A 22838-nucleotide genomic window follows, 5' to 3' on the forward strand; every position below is an offset into this window, starting at 1 on the left:
CCAAGTGCAGTTCCATGGGCTTGAAGAGGAGGACAAGTGGCCAGAGGGCTCACCCAAACCTGTCACACAGAACATCAGTGCAGAGGCCTGGGGCCAAGCAGGTAAGTGGGACCTGCGGAGCTGGCAAGAAGAATGAGCATCAGTCGTGCCAATGAAAAAATGGAAAGATGCAGGTGAAAAGCCAGGAAGTCTAGATACAGAAAAAAATAAGTAAAATTTAAAAAAAATTTAAAAAACAAAACAAAACAAACAAACAAACAAAAAAACCAGTGGAAAGGGATGAAAGCCTCCCAAGAAGCTAAACAAGGCAACTATGTATAATTCTAACTCCAGATCCTCATTCCGGAACCCTTACCTGTAGGGTTTCCATTCCATTCTCCTTGTACAGCTAAGTATCTGAATCATTATCTTTGGTGCCTAAGCCATGAGTTTCAGTAACAATTGGTACAACAGGAGAGAGACAGTTCTGGAGTCTCCTGGGGGGTGGGGTGCGGGGAAGGCATTTAATCTGGGCCTGTCAAGATTTCAATCTATATTATGCTAGCCCCTAGATTGGCTTAATCTTCAAACTTCTTAATAAAATGAGGTCTCATCCATTTTCCTCTCTCTCTCTCTCTTTCTCTCTTCTTTCAGACTGTGGGATTACCTCAGGTAAGTGAGTTGACCCTCTCTTCACCTCTCATGATTATGACTGTAGAGCTAGCTACCTGTCCAAAGGTACTTACCTGCTCTCCTTTTCTGTCAACAGCATCCTATCAACAAGGGGTCTTGTCTGCCACCATCCTTTATGAGATCCTGCTAGGGAAAGCCACCCTGTATGCTGTGCTTGTCAGTACACTGGTGGTGATGGCTATGGTAAGGAACAGGCAGATGGAGCTTATGGGGAGGTGACACATGCAACTCAGGCATTTACAACCAGTGGCTTAGGGCTCTTCCAGAACTAGAGGGGAGCAGTAGAGAGAGGTCTGCTTCCATAGTGTAAAAGACAAGAAGAAACTTCAAAGAACTGCAGTGAATAGCTGTAGAGGATAAGCTGTGATAACTCAAAAGCCCAAGGGATGTTTTAGTAGCTCTATCATTTGTCTGAACAATGGGCCTTTGTATATTCTCTCAAGCCACACTATGCAAGGCCATTGGTAAACCTAAAATGATTCTCATCTGCAGGTCAAAAGAAAGAATTCCTGAAGCCAGATGTGAAGATGAATGCGAGAGCTGACAACACATTGTGTTAATACAGATTTTCTTCTTACAGAACTTCTGAAGAGCTATTCTCAATTGTCTGTGCATCCCATATTCTGCCTACTAGTCATGCATAGGTGCATTTGTATGTCTGAAATTCTTGTGACCTGGAAAATGCCTACACTTACAATCAAACCAATAAACATGTTCTAGGATGGCCTGACTCTCTCTTGTGTGTATAGATATCTTTATTTCTTGTCTGTCTCTAAACTTGTTGATGAATCATAAAAGAAGAGATATTCAAGAAAAGGATAGCCACACTGGGTAAGAAAAGTGAGGGCCCCACCCTCAAACTAACAGAAGAAGATGATTAAGTTTGTAAGGTAGTGACAGGAACTAAAAATTCTCAAGAGAGAAAGACAGAGGTACTGAATACAGGAAGTCTCTTACCTTCAAAAACAAACAAGCAAAAGAAACAAAAAGTTTGTGCTCTGCAGAGCAACAACTACAAGTTACACAAATGTATCCACCTCCAACTTGTCATATCCCTGTGGCTAACAAGGCTTGGTTCCCTGTGTGTCACTAATCTCCCTTTTGGCCTCTCACTCAACACACATGTTCATTTACCAAGCATCTTTCCTAGATGATCACACATGACAATGCACTGACTTGGAAATTTATGTTAAGATAGAAGATGTGTCTTTCATTTAAGATACAAACCTGTTGATAAATTATTCCCCAATGAAATGGATGGATGTAAGCAACATCCTATGGGTGTGCCTAGAAGGACAGAAAATACAGCTTCCTACAAGTAAGAGCAAGCCCTATTGCTACATCTAGAAAGCCTGCACATCTCTTGAGTTCTCATTGAAGCCATGGAGGTGAGGTCATCATCCTTAAGATGACAGAAATATTTAATGATTCCTTTTACCTCATAGTTCCCCCCCCCCATGCTTTTTTCCTCCTATCCTCTTCATGCCATTCTGCAAGTTCTCCTTCTGCCTGCTCCATCTGGAGCAACATGGGACCACTTCTTCCCTCAGTAATCCTTACTTCATTTTAAGGACTTGGATTCATTGTCTTCCTGGAGCCTTTTCTAGTGGTTTTTGTCCAGTCCTTCCTTCTTCCTAAGACTAGATCAAGAACATTCTGTACTGTTTAGCTCCTTATAAAGACTTCCCTTGTAACATTTATCATACTCAATGGGAAGTGTTTCCTATCTGACACCTCCCATGTAACTGTTTGTTCCCCCATAACTAAGGTGTTATTTCTGATAGTGCCCTGGGATACTGCATGGTATTTTACTTCAGGGCAGACACTTAGTGGTAATTTCCTAATAAACACATGAATGCTGAGGGAAATGAAAGTGACCCAGTTTTATAAGCAGCCATTTCAGTGAGGCCTTCCCTCTTGCTTGCATATGTTTTTAGAGTTTAATCTATGCAAAAATACATACAAAGCCACATATAGACAGACACGGTTCATGTGCATTCATATCACACAGTGAGCACCTATCACTGTAACCTCTCACCAATGACAGAACAGAGGTAACTAGACTACAGTTTTCAAGAAAACAATCTGTCCATAAGGGGACTAAGTCATAAGAAAAAAAAAGAAAGAGAGAAAGAAAGAAAGAAAGAAAGAAAGAAAGAAAGAAAGAAAGAAAGAAAGAAAGAAAGAAAGAAAGAAAGAAAGAAAGGGAAAAGGAAAAGAAAAAGAAAAAGAAAAAAAAGAAAAAAATAAAAGCCAGCACTTTGAAATAGCTGAGTAAACTGTCCACAAAATTGTACTCAGCAGTTAGGTAATCAGAGGAGAGAATGCAAACATACAGATTCCTCAAAACTGTGCACTTTGTGCACTCCAGAGAGTGCTCATGCTCACCAGAAGCAGGAAAAAAAAGCACAGACAACATGACAGGACGCTTTAGAGTTTAGCCATTTACCTGGGAACATGAAAGAGTCAGAGACAAAATTAATCAAAATCAAGGCTGAGAAACCCTATCAGCACATGCCTCTCTGAGAATGGACTCAGTTCCTGGCAACCAGCTCAGAAGCTAACACGTAGAGCCTAATGCATAGCCCACTACATATTACGGACTAAGTAAATGAGAAAGCTGAACATTATCCAGTAAGCAACAGGAATGATGATAGTTTCTGAGGCCTGTGTCTCTGCGTTCTAAGTTACATCAGCTGCTCTGTGGAGTCTCCTGGTAGGGACCTTATCACTTCACTCCTCCCACCCATTTCTCTATAAATGCCAGTCTAAGCAGGTGGGCACTGTGACAAAGAGGAGGAAACCCAGTGACATAGATGTTCTCCCAGAGTGAGACCACATTCAGAACAGGGTTCCCTGCCTCCATCAACAATACCAGTCCCAAGGACATCTCCAAGCTCCTCCCCTCTTTAGATTTACCCAGCTTGAGACTTTTCCCAGCCCCTCTCAGTCAGACAAACCTCTCTGCCACCTGGTCTCCCTGCCTCTGCCCAGGCACTGGGGTAGGGCACCTGCGGGGAAGAAACTTTTTTGTATCACGATGTAACATTGTGGGGACTGGGGGGGGCACAATGATTCAACTGGAAGAGGTGCTTTTACAAAAAGCTCTACCCCAAAAGACACCAACTCTCAGCCCAAGAAATGCATTTAACATGTGAGGAAGAGTCTATGAATGGACTCACAAGGTCTTATAACATCTATGCATCTCCTTGCCCTCGAAAGTTTCCCAGGAGTGTGAAAGGCATCCAAGGAAGTGGGATCACCATCCAGCCCTTATCATGGGGCTTACACTCAGCAAAGTATCCGTGCAGGCATGGGAAATTATGAACTTATTAAAAAGCATTAAGTAGAAAAATAGACCCTTTGTGGGAAAGAAGTTAAAAGTCCTTTCTCATTGGAGGCTACCTGGACACCAACAGGAAGTCTTCAGATTTCAAATTCACTTTGTCAAACCCTGAATGAATTAGATGGATATTCGTTCCCAAGCCAAAAGTGGTATCTCCTCCTCAATTTGAGATCAGCCTCATGCAAGGTCAAGATTGCCTTACCAGTTCTGGAGGTAGATGGAGAATGTGAGTAACCCCGGGTCTGTGTTGAGGAAGGTGAGGAAAGAGGAAGAATTCTTGGTAGCCCTTTTCTGCTGTGTAACTATGCTGAGCAGTTCTTCGGACCAGGGACACGACTCACCGTCCTAGGTAAGAAGGCAGAGGCCACACAGGTGGGAGAGAAGGTAGGACAGTCAGCCACAAAGACCCCCCCCCCCCAGAGTAGAAAACCTTAGCAGAGTGGATATTTGACTATCCAAGGCCCTGTATCAGGGAAGAAGAGGTTTGTGCCAGCATTTCCAGGACTGTGCAAACACCGGGCAGCTCTACTTTGGTGAAGGCTCAAAGCTGACAGTGCTGGGTAAGCAGGCAGCTGGGGGTACCATGGAAGTAAGATATTCAGAGCAGGACAGCTACTCAGCATCCTCTTGGACTGAGCTTATCTGCCAGAGCAGAAGGATTTCTGGATTGGATGCTGGGAATAGAGAAACACTCATGGTTGGTGGGGATTTGAGTCAGGGTTGGGACAGCAGGAGCGGGAAGCACTGAGTTTTTGTCCTGAGCCTGGAGGCTGTGAGTGCAGAAACGCTGTATTTTGGCTCAGGAACCAGACTGACTGTTCTCGGTAAGTTGGGAGCTAGTAATGAAGGGGAGGGAGCATTTCCTTGCCGGAATTCCCGGGCTAAGGATAGCCAGAGCCAGTTTTTGTCCTGTGCCAAGAGGCTGTGAGTCAAAACACCTTGTACTTTGGTGCAGGCACCCGACTATCGGTGCTAGGTAAGCTGGGGTATGGTTTTTGTGTTGGGTTCTGGGGCTGTGAACCAAGACACCCAGTACTTTGGACCAGGCACTCGGCTCCTCGTGTTAGGTGAGCTGGGGCCCCATGTGCGCGTTCTCAGCGGGATTGGGCTGCAGTGGGCGCGGGTCCCTTGGCCGGGTTTCTCTTGGGAGTCGCAGGGTTGTGCAGTCCTTGCCCTGACTGATTGGCAGCTGATTGAACATCCTATGTGAGCTTCTTGGCAACTGCAGCGGGGAGTTCTGGGGCTTCTGGCGTCTTTGTCCTGGGTTCCCAAGCCCGGTGCTGGCGAAGGAGGCTGAGTAGCAGGGAGATTTTCCCTAAACGGGAGAATTACCTCGCTGAATCCTGCGGGTTTGTGTGTGGGGTTGAGCCTCTGTGCTCCTATGAGCAGTACTTCGGTCCCGGCACCAGGCTCACGGTTTTAGGTAAGAGTCACATCTCTCGCTTCCACCCAAATTCCTGGGTCCCTGGAATAGTTTGGAGTAGACCAGGGTTAGGGATCTCCGGGAGGGAAATCATAGTAAGAGACAGCACTCAACTTTACCCTTTCTGGGGGAGCGGGGTGAAAAGGGATTGGGTGCCAAGCGTTGCTCGCTCTCTCGCAAGCCAGGACAAGGTAGGTCTCTTTCTCTTTTCTCTGAGGTATGCATGCACTGGGTGGGTGGTGAAGAAAAAAAATTAATTAGGACTCTGGAAGCAAACTTGGTTTTGAAAATAAATAGCCGGCACAAAGAACTAAAGGGCAGATAAAAGCGGGGAGATTCTAAGAGGTGGTGCCGGGAAATCTAGAGTTCCCAGTGACAAAAGTGGGAGAGGGTCTTTTGAAAGGAGCGAAATGAGTAAAGCAAGAAACCAATGACAGACAAATATAAACTAGAACAGAAGAATCAAAAGTCTGGTGGTGTTGACTCGCGATTAAATTCCATTCACTGTTTTCCCTTTAAGTTTGGGATCCCTTGAAGCAGGGTTGGAGACTCAGTATTAAAACACATTCTCACAACTGATTGGCCCCAAGGCAGGGGGAACTTAGTCACTGGGGTCTGTTAATCCTCAGGTTATTTGCCTAAATCCTGACCTGAAATCTTCACTGCTCATACCATGTAATCCAGGCTAGACAGACAGGCTATATCATGAAGGGATTCCATTGACCACACGCACACATTAAAGTAGAAACATTTATCTCGAGGAAAATGCTTGAAACCCCTTAGGATACCAGTATTAGAATGGACTTTAAATATCGCTTGGCAGTGTGGGGGGTCAAAGGTATAGAAGAGAAATAATTCACAGCCTGGATATGTGAACCTGTATTATTTGGTAACCATAGCAACAGTGAACATCATTTGTGGTTGGAACATTAAGCTGGATCCAAGAGAACTCAGCCATGTTAAATTGTGTCTAAAAGAAATGTTGGGCCTGTGTAGACATGTGGGATAAAGAAAAGAGCCAGATTTTATAGCCAGACGAGGCTGAATTCCAGTCCTGGCTCTTTGATGATAAGGTAAGCTTAAGTATGTTAATGTATGACCTAGTTCTATGGCTACAGATAGTGAGGTAGTTTGAAACGAGGAAGATGAGTTTTACAATTTTACTCACAGCTAGTGCAGTTCTCAAGCAAATCATACCAGCAGCAGCTTACTAAAGCACAATTCATTTTCAATTCATTTTCAATTCATTGTTGGGAGGCAATTATACCTCCCAACAATCCTCAGGGATTCACACACATGGATATTTAGCTGCCCCCGTTTTCCTATTGAATTATACAAGTAATACTTCAGGGTGTAGTGAGAATCTGCTTCTATTTGTCCTGACAGTGGTGTTGATTAATACAATAGAAAACAAAATGCCTGACTCAGGCAAGTGTTTGATTTTCACAACGTGAACTAAATCATTGCTGAGTGAGAGGGTCAGAGAAGTGCATCCCACAGTTCCCATGGAAAGCTGGGAGAATCTCAAAGCCAATATCTCTGGGACACAGAAAGACTAGACAGGCCTAAAGCAGAGTAGATAGAGTCAAGTACCACGGAGGAAGGCAAGAATGATACTCTTTCTATCTAGGTGCAGCCTGTAAAGTCCTAGATGCATTGAAAATGATGCACTGGGACAAAGAGACTGATCAGAGGCCAGATGTGCTAGGCCCACATGTACACTCCCAACACTGGGAAGACTTAAACAAGAGCAGTACCAGGAATGTGAGGCCAACAGGAGCTACACAAAGAGTTCTAAGTCAATGTGGAATATAGAGAATTCTAGGCCATTATGGACTGCAGATTAAGATCCTGTCCACCCCACCCCCCAAAAAAACAAAGAAAGAAAAGAAAACTGTAGAGACTCCTACCAAAAAGAAGCAGAATTCCAGCATGATGGCTGAAGAGATTTGAAGCCAAGCACTAAGCCTGTGATCTTGTATAAGGACTGTGCAGGTTCTTATACCTTTGTTTCAAGACCAGGAATAAAGCGACATCCACAGAAATATGAGAAAGGATCAAAATAAAGTTTCTCCATTATCCAGAAGGTTGTGGGTTGGTAACACAAAATACATCTATCTCTTTATCTTCATTAAATCACTTGGAGCAAAGAACCCACAGACAGGCACAAAGAACTGGGAATACTTAGAGGCAGAGAAGTTGATAGGTTTATTTCACACACCACAAAACTCAGTAAACCTTACATCCTCATGAATCCACTGTAGACCAGGATGTCTACACATGCAGGAATGAAAATGGGCCATCTATTGTAGTCTGAAGAAAGCCTTCTCATGCCAAATGTTTATCTCAATGTTAATTACCCTTTAATCCTGGCCTCTTAGCTTCCATAACTTGGCTGTGGCAAGATCTTATAAATCCTTATGTCTCTTCTGGGGAAGTCGGTGTTTCACATTTCACTTTGCAAGCAGGAAAGAAATTGATGCAGACATTAAAGAGACTCTCTCATGGTCACACCGGCACGGACGGTCATTACTCAGATTTAGATTCTGTAGTTCAGATTTCTGTGGCAGGCTCCAATTAAATATCTGCAAAATATAGTAAGAAATAAGCTTGTCGTGATAGAGCAGGATCAAAACTATGTCAACAAAGGACATAGTTTTACGTTTCCTAAAGAACACTGGGTCAGACCCTTTGTAGTATCTCCTTATGAGAATGGATGAATATAAATGACAAGCAAAGTGAAAGATTAATGCCATAGAGAAATGGAATGGTGATTCCAAAGCCAACAGAACCTGCTTGCTTTTTCAGAAACTCTCTCAGCCCTGAACCTTTCCAAATACAAATGATTTCTACCTGATCCAGTTATCAGCAAAATACTAATTCCACTTCTCTTTACTTTCCAGAGGATCTGAGAAATGTGACTCCACCCAAGGTCTCCTTGTTTGAGCCATCAAAAGCAGAGATCGCAGACAAACAAAAGGCTACNCTNGTGTGCTTGGCCAGGGGCTTCTTCCCTGACCACGTGGAGCTGAGCTGGTGGGTGAATGGCAAGGAGGTCCACAGTGGGGTCAGCACGGACCCTCAAGCCTACAAGGAGAGCAATTATAGCTACTGCCTGAGCAGCCGCCTGAGGGTCTCTGCTACCTTCTGGCACAATCCTCGCAACCACTTCCGTTGCCAAGTGCAGTTCCATGGGCTTGAAGAGGAGGACAAGTGGCCAGAGGGCTCACCCAAACCTGTCACACAGAACATCAGTGCAGAGGCCTGGGGCCGAGCAGGTAAGTGGGACCTGTGGAGCTCATGAGGAAACTAAACAGCGCTATTACTTCAAAAAATATGAAACAATCCATGTAGAAGTAAAGAATAGACCCAGGAAAAGGCCAGAGTGGTGGGACAGATGATCAAGCTCATGGTGTCAGAAAACCATAGCCTATGCTTCCTCCCAAGGAGTATGTATGTAAACTCAATGGGGCAGCTCAGGCCAATTGGCTTCTCAGTTCTTTAGTGTCTCAGAGCTGTGCTTACGAGTTCTCTCATACCTCCCTCACAGCCTAGCATCACTCATCCCCATCCCTGATGCTAGATTTTTAAGGTCACTCTGACAGTGTCTTACACTTGCCCTGAACCATCAGAAAGACAGTGTGAGGACTATCAGAGGAGAGTGCTTACACCATCTGACATGCATGTGTCTGTGGCCTTTACATTCAGCTTTAAGTTTTGTTGTTGGGTGTTCAGTGTCTCCCAAAGTGGCTTTCTTTCACCCAATTTTCTCCCTCTTCTTTCTTTCAGACTGTGGGATCACCTCAGGTGAGTAAATCTTCCGACTTTCTCTACGTCTTCCATGGTCTTGGCTTTGAAAGCAGGACACAAAGATCCTACAGACATGAGGGTCGGGGCTGCCCAGAGGAACTAGCTCATAAACACCTACTAACTCTCCTTTCCTGTCAACAGCATCCTATCATCAGGGGGTTCTGTCTGCCACCATCCTCTATGAGATCCTACTGGGGAAGGCCACCCTATATGCTGTGCTGGTCAGTGCCCTGGTGCTGATGGCCATGGTAAGAATGGTAGGATGGACAAATGGTTGAAGGTATAGACTTCAGTGTATGGACGTAAGGGGATCTCAGAGGAGGACCCAGCCCTGACATCCTGCCATTTCAAAAAGACCATAAGGAACACAGTACAAAGCAAAAACACAGGAATGCTTATGTTTGTACTCCTGGAAGATGAAGAGAACCAAGGAGCTCTCTTCAAGATCATACTTGAGAATCTCCTTTTTGTATCCCCTTCTGCTCCATGGATTCTGGAGGTCTAACAATGTCTTCTCTTTCTCAGGTCAAGAAAAAAAATTCCTGATACAAACTTTTATGCATCCTGAGCTGTTCTTCACCCTGGCCACAGATTTTCCTGTGCCTTCTCTAATTCCTGTTCCTAAGAACTTGTTTCTTCTTCCTCCATGGATATCCATCCTTCCTCATTGACACCTTGACTCTGAAACAGACTAAATCAATAAAAACATGGAGTTTAGCCTGGTTGTGTCTCAGCAGTTTCTTTGGAATCCTGTGGTTACTGACATTCCTACTGGTCTGAAAAGGCAAACAGAATGACTAATCTGCCTTCTTGCCAAAAATTCTTCTTCCTCCTGTGTACTTTAGATCCTCCAATGAGTCATTTGTCTGAAGGGCAATGACTGGACTCCAGCAGGATAAAGACAGAGAAAGAAAAATTATCACTAACAATAACCCCACCCAGTATAGGACAGAAGCTAGGCAGACCTATTTAATTCTCAATTACATAGTCCAGTTCTTTTTGTTTCAACTTCAGATTTTATCTGTATCTTTCCTCAATATCTCTGGCTTATCTTGTTTGAAAGCTTTACCTGAAGATCTGTTAAACTCTCCAGGTCTAGCCTGGGGTCTTAGATAGGACAAAACTGATAATATGAAGTCTAGAAACAGTAGACTCCCCAGGACTCTGTCTCACAGAACCAGGCTCTAGGTGGGGGTCTAGAAGAGATTAAGATATTACCCATGAAATGTCACCTTTTCAATGTGTAAATTTCCCTGTCAGCTTTAGACAAGATCATTCTGGATTGAGGATGTTAGGTACAGCTCCTCAGACAGAGACAGTTTCCTTGGAAGGGTAACTATGAGGTTTAATCATTACAATAGATAACATACTTGACAGAATAGATGCCACAGATCAGCCGGAGGGATTATGTCAAAGTTAATTGTTAGTATTCAAATGAGAAGCAAGTTCTGAAGGCAAAGAAAGGAGAGGCCAATGAATTAGTCCCTTGCTGAGAGACTGCTTACTGTCTCTGGGGTTTAGACTGGCCTGTGGCACATGAGCCTATCATAAAAATAATGCTATAAGCAAATTATTTCCTTATTTCATGGCTGTAGAAACTGTAGTTTGCAGATCACACTATAACCACTGAAATTTTAAGTGATTTTTCCCAAAGATAATGATGCTGGAAGCTTCCCACAACCAATGACCATGATGATATGCTTGCTCATGGTGTCACAGTGACTCTTACTCAGGGTCCCACAAGCTCATGGAAAGGACTTGCAGAAAGAACCACACTGAGGCCTCCTTAGTTTCACATAGGGTCAATTTCTCAGGGTTGCTAACAAAATGGGTATAAGATATACAAAAAGTGGGTCTGGGTGGTTTAGGGCAGTAGAAATAAAAATTATCTTCTAATTCTGGAGGTCCCAAATGAAAAATCATCACATCAACAGCAGGTCAGTGTTCTCTGACCATTACAAGGAAGCATCCTTTCTTGTTCCCCCTCCTTCTCATGCCTCTTAGCATTACTGGCCTTGTATAAGTTCCCCTCTCATCTCTGTTTTGACCTTCATGTGGTGCTCTTCCTCATTTTTCCATGTGTACATAGCCCTCTCCTTTCTTTCATCAAGACATGGCTCACTGGATTTGAGGCTCATCTAAAATCCTCAACAGTTCCATTTGGGCCCTTAACCAATGGCAGCCTTGAAGACATTTTTCCAAATAAAGCCACCTTCAGAGATTTTGGGTAGTCATGATTCTAGAGGTACACTATTTCTTGCAAGAGACTGAGTGTTCAGAAAGTAGAGTTACAGGGCTACAGAGTGGGTGTTTTCAAAGTCCAGAAAGGATGAGCTTCATGTCAGGGCTGGCCTAATAGGTCCTCATGTTCCAGTTACATCTATTAGTGATAACTTTCTACATACTTCAAATAGCACTACAGTTTCACTTTATTTGTTTTTTTTTAAATAGTCGTTATCTTTGTTGCTGTTGTTGTTATGCTTTTATATTTATGTATAAAATATATAACAAGGGACGGGTTTTAGGCCCTATACATGCATTCATAAAAATATATTTTCTACTCCCTAGATCTATGGAGACAATGACACACATATGGTGTTTCTATTCTCATATGGGATGGGAAGATAAGTACATGAGAGGAGTAAGCAAATGCTTTAGAGAAAGTGTGGGTGCTGTGTGGACCAGAGGGGATAAATTTGGGAGGAGTTTTAGGGAACAGGGTCTAAATAAACAGATCTGTAAAAGGTTAAGCACCCTTAGCACTAAGCCAGTGTGTAGGCGGGGTGAAGATAACCCCATGTGGGAGATAATTGGGTCTGAAGGCTTGGTGACTGTTCTTTTTTGGGTGCGGAAAGCAAGCACATTTAAGAATGGGAAGCTGTGCGATGAAACCTATCAGGTCCTGATTGATACTCTGGAGTTGGCTAACAGGTCAAGTGTTTGGAAGACACATGGCCAGAAGTAGTTTATTCTCTCAGTCCATTGGGTATTGCAGAGATGAAGTTACAAACTCTACCTCACCCCATCCAACACTGCATGGCTGAGGGTCCAGGTCCTTCTCCCAGTATAACTGCAATGCCCTTGTCTACCCCCAAATAACAATTTGCAATGCTCATAACTCTCAGAAGTTGAGCTCTCCTGCCTCTGTCTTTCTCTAGAATAAAAGTGGACCCTTTTAGACCAATCTAGGAATCCTTTCCAACCCCCTGAGTGTAAGCTGGGCAAAACTGCTAAGGTAGAAGTGTTTATAATGTTTGCTGTAGGATCTAAGACAAGTGAATGCAAAGAAGATACTGAAGAATTATGATTTGGGGATCCAGAGAGTGAACCCTGACTGTTCTGATAGGACCAGAGCACAGGGCATCTCAGGGTAGAGATTCTGAAACATCAATTGAGTCCAGAGTTATTTTTGCAAAGGAGAAACACTACAGGGATTCTTCATTGATCTGAAGAGTTCGACTTGTTCTGGACTCTGGTCCAATGTAACTTGCTTGTCGGTAAGGCAGGTAGAAAGTAGAACAAGGTTCACAGTAAACTCTACAAGTGGCAGCAATATTGAGGTAGAAGATCCTTACTGGCTGAAGAGACTTATATAAAACTCTCTGAAACAATTCCTGACGGTTCCCAAGTTCTTACAAATGTTGTGAAACACAGATGAGTTTTCATAGGTAGCACAGGGAAACTGACTTAAAGCCATTACAGATCTGTCAATTATGAAGGGTAAGGAAAATATCTGCAAGTCATGTGATAATGATAATTTATGTTAAGGAAGGCATAGGATTCTTGTGCAGATAGCACTGGAGTTGATTCCATTCGTCCAAAGGAATTTTCCTATTAGCACCAGCATGGAGATCTTCCCATTACTCAATTTGGGCTTTGTCAGCTTGAGGGAGGGAGATGCTTCAGGAGTCTGTAGGATCATCTAGAAGACAAAGGTTTAGTCTTTCTTTAAAAAGCAGTTAAGAGAAAGAAGAAAAAGTGTTGATGTAACTCTATGGATCACCTATTTCTTGTTTTGAGCCATTGATCCATTATTCTTTGTAGTGCCCTGGGGAGAACTGTGTGATTCATGGTCCTACATGATCTAGTGGAGTGTGTTATGAAGTCACTCTGACTAGGGATAGTTGTGGAAATGGAGGATTTGTTGTTAGTCTTTCCTGACGAAGTTCTGTATTAAAACACAAATACCAGCATGTGGAGATACAGTTCCATTTAGAGTGCTGGGGAATAGGAGGGTGGCTAAGAGCCCACAGGTCAGTTTTTAACATACTCAGGATATTTGGACCCAAACACAAAACATGTTATAGCATTAGGTTGTATGTTTTCCTCTACCTCTGAGAGCCTTTTCCTCTGTGTATTTGTAGATGATAAATTCATGGAGCTCTTCCCACTACAATACTCAGTGTTGGGCTTTGAAGGCTTCATTTCCTAACAATTCCTACCACTCTGCCTCTCCTTAGGGTTTATTATGACAGTGTTAGACTTTACCTGAAACACCAACTTTTAACAGACAAGACATATTCAGTTCACTAGTCCCATCACCTAAGTCCCAGCTACATATTTACCTTCCCTGTCTACAAGTAGTTTTTTCATCTCTTGTACCTGTTTCTTAAAGCAGGCTGCCTTGGGGTGGGAGTGGGGGAGGGGGATATCTCATAAAAGAGTAAACACTACCTGTTGGTCATCAAAGGGAGCTGAAAAGGGCCAACTATTATGTCTGCTTCCAACATTTCATCAGGTTTTTAGGAAATTGATTTCAGCTCTCATCTATGAATGTAAGAGTGTCTTGATAGGGAAACCATACCAAAAGCCGAGCCACCCATCTTGTTATAACCATCGCTGATATAAGTGAAGACTTTGGAAACAGTAACATTGAGTCCAAGTTTCAGGACTTCTTAACAATTACAGCCCTACACATTCACTGTACAATGAATTGATCTTTAGGAGACCTGGTATCACAAACCATGTACGTGTTAAAGAACAACAACATAGCATTGAGTCCTCCTATTCTTCACAAGTAGTTTTAACTGTCCCCAAAGAGTTCTTAGTTGTCCAAATAAACCCTTTATCCATTGGGCCACTCTATGAACATTTGCTGACTATTTGAGTATCTATAATTTTTTACCATGCATATCTTTCTCAGCTTATAATTCTGTTCCCCTAAGAGAGCCCCAGAAGCAGTTGGAGCTTGTAAAGACCATTACTTAAACCTACAAGGGAGAATAACCTTCACTTTAAGAACCACGCCTACAATAAACATAGACTTGAAAGCCAAAAAGTCTGGATTTGGGCTTCATTTCTATGTTTCCCCAGTTATATGATTTCAGCAAGTGGCCACCAAAGACTTGGCCTCCCCTTGTGTTAAATGGACTCAATCACAATGGCTTAATCAATCCACACAATATCTACAGTTCTTAGCACAGGGTAATAACTATCAAGTGCTGTAATTTATGTTCACTTAAATATATTTTCCCGGCTCAACACTTCCAGTTCGCTCGTTCTCTCTCTCTCTCTCTCTCTCTCTCTCTCTCAAATACGCATTTCTTTCTCCTAGTGGATCAGTTACTTTCTTATAAAAACATTTCAGCTCACTTTTATCCTTCTATCATTCTGAAAGCACTGTATTCAGAAAAAAAAAAAAAAAAAAACTCAGCACCAGGTGGGTTCTGACCTACATAGGGTAAAGAGGGAGTTAGTTATACCCCTTGTTTTTGATGTGTTAGGTATCATTTGGGTGGGGCAACTTTTTAGCTTTGTGTGTTTTCCTCCTGCCATTGACTCAGAGATCACTTGGGACTCAAAACTCTAGTTCTTTCACACATGTGCTGCATCTGAGCCATGTACCCCCTCTGTGTGTGCAAATTGTTGCTTTTCTATCTGTGAGGGTGTGCAGGAGACCAAAATGGACTTCGGTTCTCTCGAATTTATTTCTTTAGTGCTTCTTCCAAACTTACCAAGTCTCAACAAGATTCTAATTCTGTAGTCCATTATATTTATCCCTCTATGCTCACACTCTCTCAGATGGGATCATCTCGCCTTATTTAATCTTATACAAGTGATTCACAAAGTCACAGCAAGATCTCAGCTTGATATGGAGCACATGTTCTTCAAACTCTGCCTGGAATCCAGGATCTGCTAAAACTCAAGAGAATCAGCTCTTCCCCCACCTCTCTCCCCAGCTGCAGAATGCATTTACCATCTCCAGCTTTCCAGATCCCTTCAACTCCTGTGAACCAAGGTGCTCCATAAGGAGCCTCAAACCCTACTTAGTGGTTTGTTGATGAAAATTCTGCAGGCCTTGTAGCACTGACAGAATGGTAAGTGGGGAAATCTAAGTCCTTCCCAGCTCCAGACACACACATTGTGATATATCTTACAAGGCATCTGACCTGCAAAGGGACAGTGCTGATCTTGAGTCCCATAGTTAACCAGGCACAGTGGGACCCTTAATACTTGTTTCCCTGACCGCTTCCAGCAAAGAGATATAGGAACATGATAAAAAAAATTTTTAAAAAAAGTCTCAAGAAGAACTGCTTTTCATCAAACATCAGCAAGTGAAGAGATGCATTCCTGGGACTTTTAGGTTCATGAAGACAATGGGGGAAGGGGTGGAAGCATCTCACCCCAGTTCTGGCTGTTTATCTGTAAGTAACATCAGCACCAAGTAAGAATGGCCACCTGCCATAGCTCCATCTCCAGGAGTCACAACAGGATGTGGTTTGACATTTACCAGGTCCTACATCTGGGGTGCCTGTGAAAGCTCCCCCACTCACTCACATTCTGAGCATTTTGGGAACCACACTTGCCACATCCTGTCTTCAAACCCTTCTCATGCAGTCCTTTCTACCTCAGGCTCTAGCTATCACCATGACAGTGAGAACAACCAAGAGGAGGGTCTCTAAAGGGGAATCCATATATCTCATCTCAAGCCCCCCATCTAACCTATCTTACATCTGCTAGAAGTCACACAGGAAACAGAAGCCTTCAGTATGCACCATGGAGACAGGTGCAATAACAGCTCTGACCTCATTAGGGTTCCCATGGCCTCCACATCACCGCTCATCCCACTTCTCTTTCCACTTAACCCCAACTCCAGTCACCCTCTCTTCACAAGTATCCTCCATTTCCTTCAACTAATGTAATGAGAGCCCATTCATGTAATGAGTCACAGGAACAGAGTCTAAATAATAAACCAAATGAAAAATAGATGTTCTGTCTGTCCTGCATTCATTGGCTGGCTTTCGCTGGGGTGTATCCTCTGTGAGTAAGGGCTGTAAAGTGAATGTGTTTTGTATTTCCTGACTCATGTGGGTAAGATGAGGGAAAAGTCTACACACAACACAGGAAAGAATGGAAAACCAGACCTCCAGAAACTCTCAAATGAGGAAGTGGGAAGTCGCAAAATATACAAGCCAATCCTGCTCTATCCATCACACTCTCAACTAAATCATATAATCTTTAAAAATCATATGAAGTAGCCCAGCCTTAGTATCAGCACCTTCCCAAGGCTGGGCCTTTTTCTACCTTCTAGAAGCAGTCAAGGGGCCCCAGTCAATCCCATGATGCCTTAGATCCTCGAGGGGAGTTTCTCTAACTTCTGTGGTCCTCAGCAGCCTGTGTGTCAAAATCAGGCAATGATATCCTTAGGGATAGTTATTGTGACACATCTATAAAGTCAAAGTCAGCATCCTTACAGATCTCCTAGAAAAGAAGCCACATTTAACCAGGAACCATGACATTGATGTTGGCAGCAGATAGCACCTACTATTAGGGTATGCCATCCTGAAGTGCCTTCCTGTTTTTCCTATTTATAATGACTGAGGTTTTGACCTTTGGGTACAATTGAAACAGTTATGGCAGCAGAATCTTTATGCATAAATAGAGGCAGATAACTAAATGCAGGATAATGACTTGCTCTAGTGTGCATACGTGGTTTTCAGGACCCTCCTTAAACAGCCTCTTCTTGTGTGCTACATTATCCTTAGCCATCACTAGGATTTTTTTTTTTTTTTTTTTGGCTCATTTGCTGTTTCCAAGACTTTAAAGACACTGAGATTTCTGTGTTTCTATTCAAACAATCCTCTCATTTGGAACTTAATTGTATTAAATCTAGCTAAAATCGTTTCTCCTTTTAATGTACACACACACACACACACACACACACACGGTGTTTCTCCTTGAAGACAGACTCTGTTGCACAGAGTTCCAACAGGAATGTTCTAGAATGAATTCAGAGCAGACAGCACATGAGAAAATAGGCATCGGTTTGCCACATAAGCATTGTCATGTTTGTGACATATTTTCTGTTTAAATATTTTAAAATGAGACAATTTGGAGGAGCTACAGTCAAAGTACTTTGTAAGCTTCCAGGGAGGAAAAGGACACCTGCCAAAAGTTAGACTTTGGAACAGTACTTGCAAAATATGATCTCCTTCAATATCTAACAATGTACAGAGATAACATTTGCTGGTGAAAAAAAAAATGAGATATAGAAAAACTACATAACTGCCCTCAGGTCTTAGAAACTAGGAAATCTAGACTTGAAGCCAAATGTTTTATTTGTAGCTTTGCCTGGTACCATCTTTAATATACTTCATTGTTTTGATCTTTATGATGGCTCTCTGTATCCTGGCTACTTTACACCTATTCATCAAGTGTAATAGAGACATTTGGACATTGTCAAGTATGTTGTTGATCACTCAGTATCTTTTTTTTTATTTTTCCTTTGTATATTAATTAAATGAGATTGAAAATAAAGATACATCAGAATCACTCTAGATAGTGTCTGGTGCCAGGAACAGAGGATTTTAAGACTTCTTGTGCCCTCTTGTGGAAGAAAAGAGACATTAGGGGAAAATTCCCTTTTGGGAATATGATCTAGAGAGGAGTGAGGGCTAACGAAATCTCAGTTGCCAAGGTAACCTGTACATCTCTTTCCAACCATTCACATCAGTCTTTTCCTCTTCTTCATTTCCATCCTAGTCACTGTTCCATTTTAACCTTTCTGTCACACACACACTCCTCCTCTTTACCCTCAGTCTCCTGTGTTTCTTATGCTACCATCTGTCTGTCTGTTTTGCTACAGAAGAGTAGAGGAGAGACAGAAGTTTAAACTGGGAAGTATAAATGACAATACAACCACTATCAGACCTGGTGACACATGTTTGTTTGGATGAGGCAGGGGGATTGCTTCAAAATTGAGGCAAGTGCAGACTACATAGTAGAATTTTGTGTCAAAAAAACCAAACAAACAAACAAACAAGCAACAGAACCCAAGCAGCAGTAAAAATTCCTAAATGAACATTTTCCATATTAACTTTTACATTTGGTCTTAGACAAAATGCTAAGAACTTTTGTATATTAAGTTCTATCTTGCATAGCTATCTAATGACATCTTGTTCCTCCTTGATTGATGTCTTGAGTATCAGCCTTTATAAACTTTCTAACCTCAGCAGAAAGATGAATGATGGTGATACTCCCAGAGGTGAAATTAACTAGTTGAGTTACATGAGATTCTCCTACCTGGTATCAGATACAGATACAGGTATATCCCACTTCTCTCTGCCACATGTATCCATGTGCATGCCCAGTGCACCTCAATAGTAATGTGGGACAAGTATAGAGTGTTTAGACAAGAGTAGCCTGGTTTGAGGACTGGCATACAATATCCTACTACTGGATACTACAAACTGGAAATTTTACTGTGTGTAGGCAACTCACAGGTTCTGCATATGTGAGTCACTGATAACGAGTTTAATAAATGTCTTTGGCGACTTCTGACTTGAATCATGTTGTTTTCCAGACTTCAACTTGGCTATCAGCCAGAAATTCAGTGGCAAACCCTCTCCACCCATCCCTACTGAGGGTTCCTAGTAAGGGAGGAAGGACTAAAGAGAGGGTGTGGTTTTTGCACAGATGTCTGTCCCACCCTACTCAGTGTGAGACTCCAGGCACAGAGGTAGAAGCCAGAGTGACTGAGAAGCAGCTTCTCCGTGCTTAGGATGAATTGGTTGTCCCTGGGCCTGGAAGCTGAGAGGTTCAGTGGCACCACCGACTCTACCTGGCCAACATTAATAGAGTAGAAGAGTTGCTGGAGGGTGCCTCCTGTGGCCTGCCAGTACCAGTAGAGGTTAGGGTTTGATTTTCCCTTTATGGTACACTCCAGAGACAGTGGGCTGCCCACAGCCTTGATCTCGGCAACTGGCCATTGATGGATAGTCTGAGCACTAACACCTGTAAAGAAATTAAAGAGTCATTTAGAGAAGAAACACACAACCCTACACATACACACACACACCAGTTTGCTTGCCTTCCCTTATGAAGGGGTTACATGTAATCAGTCTCAGGGAGTATACTAGAAGAGCCAGGGATGAAAAATGTTACAGGGCAAGGGGAGACAAATCCTTTCTAAAAGATACAAAACTGAGAGTCAATACTAAAAGAGTGTGAAATGCCCATTATCTCAGTAATTGGAGGAATGTGGTCAAGAGAGGCAAGCCAGTATCAAAGAATCTACACCTTTAACAGGTGGAGAGATGGAAGCAACAATTTGAAGGTAGGCTTTCAAGAGGGGAATGCACCCACCCAAGAACATGCCCAGGAGAAAGGCAAGGAGAGAGTACAGCATAGTTCAAGATGGCCTTTGTCTAGGCTTGTCTACTCTGCACTTGTACTTCCTTTTCTAAGCCAGAGATGCACAGGCTCCTCCTACCTCAAGACTGACTGCCAGAGTGGAAGTTTAGATCCCCTTGAGCTGGGGAGGAAATGAGGCTGGGCTTTCTTAAGCAGGTGGTGAATCATCCCCACCCTCCCTGGGAACCAGCTGTGCTCTGCGCTTGTTAGCATTATTACACTCCTGCCCGATGTTCTGGTATGTAAATATAGTTAATGATTCGTTATTTATGGGCAAACAAGGGGCAACACTCTAGGTACTCCTGGAGACATCCTGGTGTCTTTGGCCATCAGAGCAACTATTACTAGTAAAATAATAAAAGGGGATTTTATTTTAGTCAGTGCCAAGATATGTCACCTACACTGTTTGAAAGGAAAGACATGAAGGCAGATAACAGCTCAAGAGATTTAGGTCTCTGGAATTTTCAAAGGAGAAAAGTGTAGTTCTGAGTAAAGGAACGTGTTATGTCATCCAACAGGAGAAGTGCACATCCTCTTCAACCTTGGTAGGTAGGACTAGAGACCCAGACAGGCAGAATTAATTACTAAAGGAATCAAAGCTGGCCTGTGTTCCATGTGCCTCCAAAGGCCCATCTAGATCTATTTTGTTGTTGTTGTTGTTGTTCCTTTACTTAAACAACATGTTACAAGGCCTCACAATTAGATGGGTCCAGGTCAATACTGTAGTTCATTCCTCTTGCTGTGTAGAAGCCTGTGTTAATTCTGATCCTTACTTGTCTGTGTTTAAGATGTGACAAATAATACCCAGTAAGAAGGACTACAACACCAACAAGTGCCAAATGGCTCAAAGATATGTTTTGCCTGATACACAGCAAGCACTCTTACAAACATTGCCTTTAAAGCTCAAGCAAACAGCCAAGACGCAGGGATTCACAAGGGGGGTAGATCTGGCAGGTAAGAGCTGAAGATGCCAGAGTCACAAGAAGTGTAATGATGCTGGGCAGAGGGGAAAGATCTGAAGGGTAGTTGGTAGAGCTTCATTCCACTGAGATGAGGCATAGCACCCTGAGATGCTTGGAGGACAGCCAACTGGTCCCTTGGAACCTCACTTGTGCAGTTCTTTGTTCTCTGAAGCATTCATTTATAAACCAATTATTCAATCTTAGATGTGGGAGAGTGGTTTAAAGTGAGGACCTGGAAAAGGCAGCAGTAGGCGTGGCCAACCAGGGAGGTTGAGCCTGAAGCAAATAAGCTGTTTGAAGTGCTTCATCACTTCATCGGGGTCTGGTGACCTAATGCATTTGTTACTGATGCTCTTGCTTCAAAAGCATGAGTTAAAATTGGAGCTATTCACTCTGATGGCTTCCGTTGCAGCACTTTCCGGTTGCTTACATCAGAGTGCCCCACATTTATGGAGGGAGTGTTTTGTTTGTTTGTTTCATCTTTTCTAAGTCTAATTAACCCTCTTACAATATTTATTTTACTGAGAAAGCAAGTGATACACACAGTGCAGTGCGCATGCAATAAACACTTAGAAGTATGATGAAAAATAGCTACGGGCAATGCAGGAACCTAATGCTGTTGGAAAATTGCTCAATCTCAGTTTGTATAAATCTTTTGCTAGAACGTGATGAAATATATATGCAAGCCAGGATTTGGGGGACTGGACTGAAGATAACATACATGCATACTGTCTTTGACTGCCTCTGTTGTTTATGCCACTCTTCTTTTTTGTTCCTGAATTAGTATTTTTTAGGGAGTGGGATGAACTCCCTAAAAGGCCCTTAAGTGAGAACTAAGCACAGAGAAGAGGGAAGGTAGGCAGTGGCATTAGGAAAAAGTGAATTAATTGTTCATGCTTTCAGTGGGACTATATTGTATTTTCCTTAGGCTGGCAGGTTTAGGTGCCATCCTAGCCCATAATACCTAATATAATCCATTGGTCACACTGGCTCAGAGTCATTGCCAAGTGTAGAAACAACACAGTCTTCCTCCTTCGGTGTGAAACAGCAGAGTGGGGGAGAGGAGCCACATCAGTCAGATCAGAAATACCAGCTGGCTCCTAAATCCTGATCATTATCACAATTCTAGCTTGAAGCTCCTTCCATATGGCTGATGTCTTAGGGGAAAAAAAAAGCTCTCTTCCTTCTCCATTACCATCTGCAATGCTGCTGATTCATTCAGTCATTCAAGGCATTCATCTGTTGATGGGGATGTAATCCCTGGGCTCTGTAGCTGCAGAGCTTTGGAAGGGAAGAGTCTGACCACCTCTAGCCCCAATGAGGTGTTGACTAAACTGGGTAATCAGAGACTGGTTTGCCCTGTGGCCTGCTCTCTCCTTAACCTTTCAAGGCATTTGTAGGTGGGGGCCCATTTCTCTGATAAACCTCCTATGAAATTCCTTTGCTACCTTCTGGGGCTTCTTCTGCCCCTCCCTATGCTAGATTTGATTCTAAATTAATTACTACAGATCTGATAAGCTTCACATTAAGAGAATGGCTGAATTAGTCATCTTCTCATTATCACTTATACATTTTATGTCTAAATAATAAACTTGGGAGGCATTTGTAATGTCTCTTTTTTCCTCTACAAGAGTTAAAAATTACTACAGCTTATGGAAAGGAGTGAAGAGTCAGTCAAAGTCATGTGTCAGAATTCCCTGTGCCTGTTGTGGCTTGCATATGCCTTCTAAGACATATGTACTAAAAACTTAATCACTACTGCAACAGTGATAAAAAAAAAAAAATCCTTCAAGAGTGATTAGAGCATGAAAGCTTGGCCCTTAAGATGGATTAATCCTGTTATGGTGGAAGTTCCTTAAAAAAGATGAGCTTGGCATGTTCTCTGCATCTCCCTCTCCTTTTCCCTCTCCTTCTCTCTCCTTCTTCTAATCCCCCTCTATCTTCATATTCTCTCTCTCTCTCTCTCTCTCTCTCTCTCTCTCTCTCTCTCTCT

At 42.8% G+C, this 22838-nt stretch overlaps 1 gene segment (V, D, J or C); it reads left to right on the forward strand.

Annotated features, from left to right (window-relative positions):
- The window catches only part of LOC110296769, a 313901-nt gene extending 303928 nt beyond the window's left edge, over positions 1-9973 (forward strand). The window contains 5 exon segments of the C gene segment in view: positions 5044-5085; positions 8345-8719; positions 9231-9248; positions 9393-9499; positions 9777-9973. Of these exon segments, the coding sequence occupies positions 5044-5085; positions 8345-8719; positions 9231-9248; positions 9393-9499; positions 9777-9797 (563 nt within the window).
- Positions 9974-22838: the final 12865 nt, after the last annotated feature.

This window comes from Mus caroli, chromosome 6 (assembly GCF_900094665.2).
Source record: "Mus caroli chromosome 6, CAROLI_EIJ_v1.1, whole genome shotgun sequence".
Classification (NCBI taxonomy): Eukaryota; Metazoa; Chordata; class Mammalia; order Rodentia; family Muridae; genus Mus; species Mus caroli.